General features: G+C 31.3%; 1 protein-coding gene across 1 annotated transcript in view; it reads right to left on the minus strand.

The window, feature by feature from the left end:
- LOC139523908 (inositol 1,4,5-trisphosphate-gated calcium channel ITPR3-like) overlaps positions 1-12,884 on the minus strand; it is a 106,448-nt gene that overhangs the window by 64,635 nt on the left and 28,929 nt on the right. The window contains exons 11-20 of the mRNA XM_071318302.1: positions 12,684-12,791; positions 11,671-11,816; positions 10,595-10,673; positions 10,152-10,246; positions 9,351-9,476; positions 9,107-9,238; positions 5,004-5,189; positions 4,174-4,296; positions 3,491-3,595; positions 3,122-3,235 (exon numbers count right to left, since the gene is read on the minus strand). Of these exons, the coding sequence (XP_071174403.1) occupies positions 3,122-3,235; positions 3,491-3,595; positions 4,174-4,296; positions 5,004-5,189; positions 9,107-9,238; positions 9,351-9,476; positions 10,152-10,246; positions 10,595-10,673; positions 11,671-11,816; positions 12,684-12,791 (1,214 nt within the window). The remainder of the gene's footprint in view (positions 1-3,121; positions 3,236-3,490; positions 3,596-4,173; positions 4,297-5,003; positions 5,190-9,106; positions 9,239-9,350; positions 9,477-10,151; positions 10,247-10,594; positions 10,674-11,670; positions 11,817-12,683; positions 12,792-12,884) is intronic.

A 12,884-nucleotide genomic window follows, 5' to 3' on the forward strand; every position in this document is an offset into this window, starting at 1 on the left:
CCTCAAGGACCATAAGTTATAGTTATTGACCAGGCAAGTCGGTATATGCCATTTAATCTGCACAGCACGAGATGACCCAATAACCCGAACGACGTAGGAGTTCGGGTTATTTGGTCATCTCGTGCTGTGCAGATTAAATTACATATACCGATTTGATTGGCCAATAACTGTTTTAACACATGACACAATCAATTTACGTGAACGTTTTAGAAATGTGGACGTTATTCCGCAATCCACTGATCCTAGGAAAGTTTCTTGTAGGGGAAATACGACTTTGGTAAGTTTAAAATTAATATTTTTTTATATTTAGACTCATTCTAAAATTGCGATTTAATGGTGTATTTATTTTTATCGTTTCCGTTAAATTTGTTCCTAATTTTTATTTAATTGGTGACGATTAAGACTTTGACAAATTGTGTACTTTCAAATTGATGTATGAAAAGAAAAATAACTGCAAGGGTTATTGAGTTTAAATTAGATTAATTGCTTTTGAATTTCTTTCCCTCAATGATAATTATGCTTAGAGAAAAAAAGAACCGAGGAAGATGTTATATTACCTAAATTTTAAATGTTAAATAAACAGAAAATACATTTCTCTTTTAAAACATTTTACCCCCCCCCCCCCCAAACCAATTTCCTTTTTATCTACTGTATTACTTTTTAAGACACGTCCATCTAAATAAAGTCTGATTGATCTCCAGCTAACCAGCTAATCCCCGTTTTGAAACTAACTTAAATATGGTCCTCATTAAATTCGATCCAAAAATAGTCCTTTTATAGGAATAGCTATCCAAAAAGTCGTTATAATTCCATTGAGTCTGAAACTAATCCAAATCAGATTTCTTTTATTCGGATATTCTAAGAAAAATTTCTTTTTTGGCAGAAATTACCAAAAATTGTTTTAACTATCTTTCTAACTTTAAAACACTGATTTAGATTTACGTTGTACACAAAATATAATAAAATAGTTTATGTCCCAGCGTAGATAAAAAAAAAAAAAAGGAATGAGAAACCTTTCGTTTTCCTATTTTGAAACTACGATGTTTGTACGAAGTTCAACTTTGTCGTAATTTCAAGGCCGATAGAGGAATCGGGGGTGGGGGCGAACAGGTCTTTAACCCTTGGATTGGACAAAGAATCGTGTTTTAGCTTAAAATCGTCAATTTTGTCTTTAGTCTCGCTATACTCGGTGATATTTTTTTTAATTTGATAGAATAACGTACGCCCCTTTTAAAATCCAGGAACCGCCCCTTAAGATAAAAATAGATTTGAACTGTGCAGTATATCTGAGGTAGTTAATGCACACCTTTGCTGTGCATTATCCAGATTATAACACAGTAAGAACAAAGAGATTTAACTCTTGCCATGTGTTAATTTGAAAAATTGTCTAAAAAGGTTTTTAAATATTGACAATTTTATAACAACAAATCTTGCATGGACTTATTCTGCAACCATAGGAATATCTTGTTCTTCGTCAATATCATTTATGAATTCAGCCCTTCTCTTTGCAAGTTCAACACACAATTCAACAGTTCACGAGAGTTAACCTTTACACTTGTCAACCCGTCAACCTATGCATTTATCGTCATGTCGACTTGTCAATCTGTTAACCTTTAACCTTTACACTTGTCAACCTGTCGATCTATGCATTTATAGGGGAGATCTGTTTGCGCCAAAAATGCGCCCTTTTGCGCCATAACATTTTTCCTCCATTTATCGACTTTTTAAAACATGTCCACCTGTCATCCTTCTAACCTTAACACTTGTCAAACTTGAAGACCTTTCTAAGGTCAACTTATCAACCTTTCTAGTGTACACTGTTCGACCTGTTACTCTAATGAGGTATAGTCAGATAGTTGAACTGCTTTCTGTCAGTTCGATAGAATGCCGACCATGCATACCTATTTGTATTCTGGTATAGTGAGGTCCACGTTTGTGGTAAATTATTTTTCTGTAAATGTGGGTTTTTTTTCTCTATTTTTTGTACACATTTTACTTTCGTTCAGCTAAATAAATATCCATTGTTTTTGATAAGGATGCAAACAATTTATTTTTAGGGGAAGGGGTGCGTGGATAAACTTTTAAGGCGATATTTCGATTGAGCCTATTTTGTCCAAGCTTGCCAACAACAATAATCTTGTTTTGCGGCCATTTTTTGGTTCTGCCTTTCGAGGGTCCTGCCTATTTATTCCAAATTTGATCTAAGCCCCTCCCAGAAAGATATGATTGTTATGAAAAAAGTTTATGTATAATATAGAATAACCATATATTGTCTCGAAATATTAATGGTTAGAAACAGCCTCGTTTTCTACCTGTGTCTAAGCCTTGTACAAATAACATTGATATTTCGAGACAATTTACGGTTATTCTGTATTTAATTTTTAATGAAGTCATCGCTCATTTACATTTTTCTTTGGGGGGGGGGGGGGGAGACTCTGACATTAAAATTTTGTTTTAAAATTATCTAATGGGCAGAAATATCTTCATTTCAAATTCCCAGCACCCCCCCCCCCCCCCCCCCCCCCCCTTCCCTCTCGAAAATCGAATGATCCGTGTCTGTTATATGCATGTTATTTTAGAATTAAAACGTATAACTATCCGACTGAATCTGAAATACAGAAACCGGCGAAGGGAGACAACCACAATTTATATTCTGTCTTATAAGTCCGTATAATAGTAAGCCTAAGTTTCTTGCGTTAACGTACGTAAGTTTCGTTAAAAACATAAAATTCTCTACTAAACACCAATCTGTGGCATTCATTCTGCCATGCAAGGGAGCAATTGCAAAGGGGATGCCCTCTTTTCATCTTTTCTGCTTGTAAGTCGATTAATCTATCATTTGAAGGCAAATATGTTTAATTTTTGAAAAGGTATCAATGAAGATATGTTGAAAAACCGATGCATTATTCTGCGTAATGGACGCATTGATTTAAAATATCAATAAAATAATACGTTGTGGATACGTCAATGGCATATAGAGGGCAGCATATTGTCTTCAACAATAGACAGGTGTCTATGGTATATAATATTCAAGCGCTCATTCGTCTTGAGTCTATAACAATCTATTGAAGATTACATATAATGAAAAGTACATTGATCAAAGTGAATCGTTCCAACTTACATCGACAAACTGGTGAAGTGCTCTCCATGTTGCACCACTATCGGTCGTAATGTACAAAATATTTGGCTGTCTGTTGATGTCTTGGCCCCTTGCAGTTAAAAATGTTCCTCTACCCTAAACATAATATTCAACATTTTAAACGAAATAAAAAATGCGTTATGTTTACAAAAGAATAAGAATGTTTAAATAACTCTACATTTTCAAATAAAGCCTTTTTAAATGGACATGTTAAATATTTGCTATTTGTAAGTTTCAAGGGCTAAATATGTACGTAATATGTGTATTAGAATATATTTTTTACGTTTCCAATTATTCAAGTACGGTATCTATGGTACTAAATTATATTACTGCTTTCACAAGAGTTCTTACTTGTTCAGTTTGTAACCATTTCTTGACAATGTAAGACTGGTTATTTGGAATCGCAACGGAATCACAAACACACAACACATGTAGTAAATCTAGGAATCTGTAGTTCTACAAATAAAAAAAACATGTTATAAAACATTTTTTGTAATGGATTAAAAAGCTATTATTACTCAATTATATCCACCGCAAATATAACGAGAAAAAGAAGTTGTGTCTGAAAAAAGTAAATTACTAAAATACCGATCTCCTAGGAAAATTAAAAACGGAAAATCAAATGACAAAATCAAAAACTCAGACACATCAAACGAATGGAAAACAACTGTCTGACTTGGTAAATGTATTTAGTCACACAGTATGGCATAATTTCGTGATATCTAGAAGCTATGACTTGTAGTTGAGAAAACGCTATTGATAATATGTTTTTCCTATTATAAATAATGCTTTATTTTATATATACCGTACACGTTACCCAAATTTGTTAACACTAGGTTATAACACTTGTAAAAGAACGAAGATAACAAGTAGGCAATAATATACTTAGGTCAAAGATCTTCAAATAACAACATAACCAAAAGAGAGTAAACCAAAAAGATAAATGATAGTCAATATTATTTGACAAAGAAAACTACTGAATGAGCAACATAAACCCCACTAAAATATACAAAAAAGTATCAAATAAGTAGTACCTGTGACTTTTGTAAAAGTCCAACAAATTCGTCAATCTGTTCTCTTGTTATTCTGTCTACAATTTTTCTTTTGTCTCTAATTAGTTCTACTATCATTTGTGCAACATTCAATCCTATTCCACCCTGAAATGTATAAGATATATAATGCTTACTTTCCTTGATATTAAAACATTGTGGTCTCATTCTTTTGTCAAATATGATATGGAGAATTTAATGAGCTGTACGGAAAAAAAGCAATAAAATTCAATAAAAAATAAATAAAATTCCTAGTAATATTTTTTTTCTTCAAAACAATTTTATTTACTAATCATACTAATATCACACAAGTAGCTCTTCACTTTTATCTGTGTACATACTTCATTTTGACTCTTTCTACCTTTTTTTATAACTTTTAAATGATTATCAATTTAATTAAAAGCCTAGTATTGCTGTATTTACTATATTCTTTAATATATATAGGTGAAATGCTGTAGTTTGCGTTTTTAGACTTGAACAATGTTTCCATACACAAAGCTGTTATTGCATGCTGCTGTAATGATTTTTTCGTAGAAATTAAAGTCCATTTTACTTGTCCAGTGATGTTTGTTTTTTGTCTCATGATCCTAATACTCCCTTCATACACAATAATAAAGACCGATTCGTTTTCATCGAAAAACAGACGCATCGTGGCAGTGTCCCGCTTTACTCAATACTTTGTTCATTCATATAAAAGTTCCATATGAGCTGAATTATACCCCCGCCGTTTCACAAAATTTTGGAAATTCATCATTTAGGGGAATGGCAGTATAGCAAAGAGAATCTTACTAATTGAAAATGTAATATTGCTATACCTTTTGCGTAAACTGCGTTTGAAAGAATTCTATATACTTTGCAAAATACAATGCATTCTTTCTACTCTTCCCAATCATGTAGGTATACAGTATTTCATACGCCTCTTTGAAAACATGTATCAGATTTTGTTCGTCATGACTTCCATCTAATGGACATTGCAATATTTTCACCAACAAATCTATTATCTTGAAAAAATATAATAAAGTAAGATATAGTTACTTCAAAAAATTGGTGCATTTTTAAAATAACAAGTGCGAAAAACATTGGGAGTTCAAGGAATAACGCGTATGGATGTCATAGTCTAATAGCTCAGTCTTCGCAAGGATAACCATTTTCTGATAATTCTTATATATTAAAGTCATATGAAACGAGTGAGTGGTGAAAAATACGTTTATCCAATTCTTGAACCAATGCATGTATATGTTACAGTGAATTTGTATAATCAGTGATTATATAGAATCCCTGATTTTTCAGGGATTATGTAGAATCACTAAAATCATTAGTGATTATACAGATTCCCTGAAAATTACCAGTGATTTCACATAATCACTGATAATTTTAATTAGTATTCTACAAATTCCCTAATATGATTTCAGTGATTATCAATAATTAAAAGCTCCAAAGATGATGAAACAAATTAACATAGACAAATTATCATTTTTTCTTATTCCTTGAAAGTTTAAGTAAACATGCAGTTTTCATTCCTGATCTACTATTTGATTCTTAAGTGATGAGTTTTTTCCCTTATATTTTATCCAAGTGTTGAACCTCATTATGCTACTAACAAGTAAGCTCGGCACAGGCACAGGTGTTGTTTGGGTTGAAGAAAACGTATGCTCAAAAGTTAATGCAAATTGCAGAGGAAAAACAACATATATCTCAAACCAATTCCACAAGTGGTTCCAGGAAAGGGAGATTCTTGCCATATAGCAATGGACTCCTGCTCGGATCTTTAATACAAGAAATCAGTTTGAGGTTGCTTATTTCCCTTCATTGGTACCTTCAGATGTTTGTGCTGAAAACTCTATTTCTCTGAGACGTGCCGTAAAATATGATTGGATATGGAGGACAAGGTTTTCTAAATGTTGATATTGTGGTAAAAACAAATATGAATTTAATAGATATACATGTAAAAAAACCCAGGACAAATGTGTAAAAATCGATGCCATCCAAATCTAGTTTGTAAATAAAATGTTTATTTTTAAAATATTGTGCATAAAATTAACATTTATCAAAAAGATTGTACGCGTAAAAATAGTTTTGATGACAATTTCAGTTTAATTCATATCTCAACCTAAAAACAATTGCTAAAACAATACGATAAAAAAAATAATCATTATGCCATTTAATCATGTTAATATTTTAATACTAACTTCATCAACCCGCCCTTGTGGGCTCGCTTGATATTAATAATACTGATACAGTAAATATCAAAAAGGGCTCGCTTGATATTATTGCTGATAAACTCAGTATTAAAAACAAAACATCAATTATTCAATATATATTTTGCTTATCATTTAATTATATTTTGGTTATCATTTAATTATATTGTGTTTATCATTTTAATATTTTTGTGGCTTTCATATTAATATATTATTATGCCTAACGTTATACAATATTAAGGGTATTAGTCTGATATGAGCCAGTCCATGCGAAAAGGTACACAAACGAAAATTTTACGAAATTCTAAAAAGTGTGCTTAATTATTGGTAGTAGACTTGTGATTTATAAAACACATTTACTTTTCCTCATATCCTTAAGCTGTGAGCTACACGCACCTGCAAGTGTTGAGACCCCCCTTTAGTTTTATCAAAATTTTTAATGACTTATTTCATATATTTCAATCATTTTCGAAGTACAGTTTAAATGGCTTGATTTGCCAATTGATAATGTTAACTCCGGTAGCAGTGGGAATAAGGCTCTCGCTAACGATGCAGATATCAATGCAATCAGACCGGGCAACGGTACGAGTCCCATGTAACGACGGTTGATTTATATAATATTTAATAACTTAACTTAACTTAACTTCGGTTGATTTATATAATATTAAATAACTTAACTTAACTTAACTTCGGTTGATTTATATAATATTAAATAACTTAACTTAACTTAAATTCGGTTTTCTAAAACACAAGAGGTCATAGTTTTTGTATTTTTCCTCATGTTTTAATATTGTCTTACTTTCCTTAAACTGGTAAAACTGAAGAAAATTGTTGACTTTTGTCTCTCTAGTGTCGTAAAGTTTTAAGTTTCTGGTCGGTATAGCATTAGTCCGGGGAACAAATGATTTTACACTTGCTCAAATACCAAAACATTCAGATATTTCTACATCTTTTGCTGTTTTAATTGACAAATTCGGGATAGAATTGATAATCTTATGAATGTTTACATTAATGTAATATATATATATTTTAAATAATATAAAAACATACAGGAACAAATTTACTGTCAAATTTTAGAAAGACACCTTTTTATTATTAAACAAACAACCCAATAATTAACAAAAATAAAAAAATTTAAAAGTTGGACAAATGGGAAGACACCGTTATATATTTTAGTATCATTTCAGTTATTTTGTATAATCCCTGACATTTTTTTCTAGTGATTATACATAATCTCTGAAAATTTTAGTGATTATATATAATCCCTAAACTAACCAGTGATTATACATAATCCCTGAAAATTTTAGGGATTCTACATAATCCCTGATTATACAAATTCACTGTAACATATATATCATAAACTTAGTCCTCTGTGCACGATTTTATCATTATTTTCGCAAATATATCATATAATCGTCAATTTTTTTTCTCTCTGTTTGTTATGATTTAAAAAAATATGGCTACTCATTAAATGCCGTGTTTTGAAGCCGAGTTTTACCGATTGTCACCTTATAGTAAACAAATCACAAAAAGCATGGGTATTGAGCACGTGTTTAACATGTATAATCAGATATTTGTTTATTTCAATGACAGACCCATGCGTATTGCGATACCGGATTTTTACGAGGAAGGTTACGCTCGGGTCACTATGCATACGGAAAATATGTCGGCGAATTGTTTCCTGGAAGCAAGCAATTAAAAATAAGTAAACTTCTTCTAAATGTGCACAAATTAAAGAATTTTCCTCAGAAAAAAGTATATGTACATAAGTTGTATAATGAAAACTATCCATTTAGTTTTAAAAAACATATGCATATTTATTTTTTAATTTGAGGTTTCGTATGACTTTAATGTTGTAATTGAAGGATAAGTAGACAATAACTGTTAGTGTCTGAATCCTGCAATTAATTTTGTACATTGTTTTTGTTTTGAAAGATAGAAAAACTCAAAATTATTTAATTTATTTTCTATTTAAAATTCTTTGAGGCCTTGCGTAGTAATATTTCAAAAAAATTACACTTTCAGCTGATGACCGGTACGCCAAAAAGAATTTCGCATGGTCAACAATAATACATCGCTCAAAGTTAATAATTATTTATTATAACATAGCAACTAATTTTAACAGTAAAAAGAAATAACAAAAAATTGTCCGATTTAAGACAAACGTGTTTGATTTGTCCTACGCTTCAGAATTTCGAACTGTCCGTGCATTCACTGATTATTGATATTGTTGCATGGTTGATTTTAGGTGTCACACATTTACACATTCAAGTTTTGACTTGAAGATTGCCGATTGACGCCATAGAAAATGGAGTTAATCCTGTTGTTCATGTTTAACTATGAGCAGAAAGTGGGTTGTGGATCGGAGACTAGAACATTCACAGATGGAGCAATACATCAATGCAATGCGATCGCAATTCACATTCGGAGGTTTTAAAAGTTCATACAACACTCTTCAACAGCAATAGTCCGGCAGTGGGCGGAGCTTTAAAGCGATATCTGTATAGTATACAAATACAGGTCATAGATATATGTTAATGTCTGATTAGACACCCAATTGCAGGATAAAATAGAGGTCAATGTAAAATTGTAATTAAGCAAGACACAAGATATATGTTAGAGACTGTTAAATTTATTTGTTTCTCTTAATATTTATTTATCCATGTTCGATCGTCATGTCGTTTAATTTAAGAAGTGATTCTTCCGTTTTTCATACATACTCTCAAGTTTCTCATAAGCTTCTGTCTATTTTTACTTGGAAGATCTTTTATCATCATAAATTTCCTCAGTTCTTCCATGGCAGTTAATATGGTATGGGTCTTCTTAGCATTGAGGTAATGTCCTTCCTTTCTCTGTAAAAATAAAAACAAAAGAAACGTTAATGGAATATTAACCTTAAACAAAACTGTATAATCTATTCATGATTTGAAAGAGATAAAAAAAAAACATTATAGTGCTACTTACATCTTCAACAAGATTAAGTAGAAAGGGTACCATTCCTGATGCGAAGTTGAATTCTGTTATTTGATATTGTTCTACATATTGTATCGTGAAAGCATCGTCATATTGACTTTCTCCACTTGCTGCTACCTGTAAAAAATGTTCTTTTATTTACAATATAATGTAAGAATCAGTGACAGGAGGATACATTGCTCGACACAATGTGAAACTTTTTAGCTCGTTCGCTGCGCTCACTCGCCAAAAAGGTTCACATTGTGGCTCGAGGCTGATATTTTACGATATCAATGTGTAGAAAACCCGATAATCTATACGTATCAAGTCCTGTCCATGATCCTAAAAATATTAGGCAGTAAGATCAAAGGAAAAATGTACAAATTTCCGATTAACCCCGCGTATATCTTTAGCCCAGTAACCAGTATTTTGGTATTGGCAAGAAAATACGGATATTGTAAGATTGAAATTCGATTTAATAAATTTCGAAATCATTCAAAATAAAGAATGCAGCTCCCTCAGGTATAGTTTTGATTCCTTTCCCGAGTTTGGCTTTACTTTTGGGTCCTTTTCAGCTCTTCACCATATAAGCAATATTTGTTTTCTTTCATTTTTATTCATCATCTTTTAAACACAGTCTGCGGAATATTTCATCGGCGTTAGCCTATATCGAAAAACAAAACCATTTCTGAAGATTTCAACGGTTTGTGTCCCCTTTTAATGTATTAAAACTGTGAAATATCAACTTTGACTCCTTTGTACAAATAATCATAAAAACTGAAATAAGTAGGACAAATTCATTACGGTCTTTACCTGTCGAACTGGTGCAGAATCCCAGCGAAGTCCACGAAGACTTTGATCATTACTGTTCTCCATATCTCGAAATTTCTTTCGAATATAGTCTTCATCTTCATTTAAGAAGTAAAAATAAAACAAATACAAAATAAATCAGTATCGATAACACCTATTGTGAATGAGCTATATTAACGACAATATTCTTTTTGGGCATGCAACAATTCCTGTTATAATTTTTTTCAGATACGTAAAATTCATATTTATGTCATTGATATGTTAATTATTAGCTTTTTATTAAGCAGTGAGATCAGAAGCAGAATTTTGTTCTTGTATTTACCGCTTTATAAAATCAACGAAAAATTTATTGAATTAATAGACTTCGAAGTTGTACTTAATTCTTGTTGCACTCAAGTTCAGATAATGCTTTGATATTTATTTTCATAATAAGATAGACAACATACCTTTCAGTGCATGCAACCAAAATCCAGTTAAAACATGCTCTATTCTACAATAGCTTTCATAACGAATTTCATCTCTTTCCTGTAGAAAATAAAATCAGTCAAATTGGTTGTTATTTATTATTTACATGTGAATATTTCACCCAAAAATGGAAAACAATAGTTGCTTTAAGTGAGTTCGAAAATGTTGTAATATTTGTGCATTTGTTTAATTATATTTACTTTGTAAATTGGTATATGAATGCAATTGTCACAGATATTCGAGAAAAAATATATATGCTATCATATACTTTCAATGAAACACATAATGTATTAATAGATATACTTGTCTTATGTAGAGTCCTGTATATTCTTGTTCGCTAATGTGGATAATCGAATACTAACTTAATTTCAGCAGTTTGAAAGAAACAGTCAAACACGTTGAACTTGACATTAAATTACAGTGAACTTGACATTATAGATCTATATGATCTGCTATATCTTTTGTTTAATTATAAGAATGAACGACTTCTATGACAAGTTAAGTTCTCCCCATTGCTAACTTTTTTGATTATATCCCAGTTTTAACATACCTTCTGCCCAATTATATGGCGTTTGCATATCTCACTAAATTACAATACGCATATACATGTTCACATGTGCTCATAACCCCAAACCTATAGTTCAATTCAATTCAATTCAAATCTTTATTGCCATAAAACAACATATTTATAGTATGTGACACACCATAACAAAATGAAAATAGAAAATAACCACAAGATCATTAATATACATAATAAAGGTAAATATTTAGAGTTAGGATGAAGAACCACTTTCATAGCGAAAAATCCGAATGTTTATATTTTGTCATTGATTGTCAATAAAAACTCTTAACACAACCATGTCTAACTTAACCAAACTATGACACAATCACTGTACTATACGCCCCTCGATATGACGACCTTACTACCCGTGTAGATTTTGTAATGAATTTCCCTAATGTTGATGGATTCTATAGGAGAATCAAGTTTCACCATTTAATATTTAATGTGGGATTCTATAAATAGCGCGTTTAATCGTTTAAAAACATGAAAGCTTACACTAATAACAGAGTAAAGTCTGAATACTGTTTTTGGATCCTCGTTGTCATCAGTCAGTGTGATTTCTTTGGTAGCATCTATACAGAGGTACTTTCGTGTTGTCATGTGACGTAGTCTCACTTGCTGTTCCCATCTCAATATATCACCTACAAATATGTCCATCGAATTTAAACTCAGAACTCAGATTCCGAGGAAAATTCAAAACGAAAAACACAAAGTCCATTATCAAATGTCAAAATCAAAAACGCAAAAATATCAAACGAATGGATGTCTTTATCATTTGTTGTGAAAAAGGGAATAAATCATTTGCACTCAGTTACATTATGTGAAATTACCTAAATTTCAGAAATACATTGTAAAGGAATAAAATGAAGCAGAAGATACCACAAAAATTGAAAACTTTTCAGAGGAAGAAAGAACAAAAACACCAAGACAAAAGACGAATAAGTCCCCAAAGCACTAAATAGGGGAAAAAGACTGAGCAACACGAACCATGATCAAGAGACATTTCACAGAAAAGCAAGTATTGGATACCAAGAAACGTTGACAGTAGAATATCCTTCATCAAATAATGAAATTTGTATTTGCTATTAACGATAAGGATTTACAACATAGACTGACACGTTTTCTGGAAATACAACGCAAAACAATACTTAAACAATCTCATTATGTAACACGATCCAACGAGGAGAACAAACATGACAAATGTCAATAGGAAATTAAAAAACAATAGGTGTATTGGGTGATCTATCAACTCGTATAGTTTTTCTTTAAATCAAATATCCAGTGTCGTACATTTAAAAATATATAACTAGAAACAAATTAGTCTGGGTTGTCTATAATATGATAATTAAGATATATCAATGCATAATATGTACTTTTAGTATTCTTTTTCATTGTCCTAAAAGTACGGTTCTAAATTTGGTACAGTTTGTATTTGGTCTGATTTTTCAAACACGCGAAACATCCTACCGTCCTGGAAAAAGAGTGTCGTATCTGCTATGAATACTAACCATTTAATATTCCATTTTCAGCTTCAATTTGCCAAAATGTGTTTCCTGAAGTCGGCGGAGATAATGTTCTTGGTTTATGCTGGTCCATAACTCGTATCCTAAAATGAACTGGAAAAAAAGTTTAATTACAATAGACAGTTATTGGAATGAAGATTAAACAGTTTGATGAGAAAAATGAGGTGTGATATGATTGTCAATAAG

The sequence above is a fragment of the Mytilus edulis genome, chromosome 5, assembly GCF_963676685.1.
Source record: "Mytilus edulis chromosome 5, xbMytEdul2.2, whole genome shotgun sequence".
Lineage (NCBI taxonomy): Eukaryota > Metazoa > Mollusca > Bivalvia > Mytilida > Mytilidae > Mytilus > Mytilus edulis.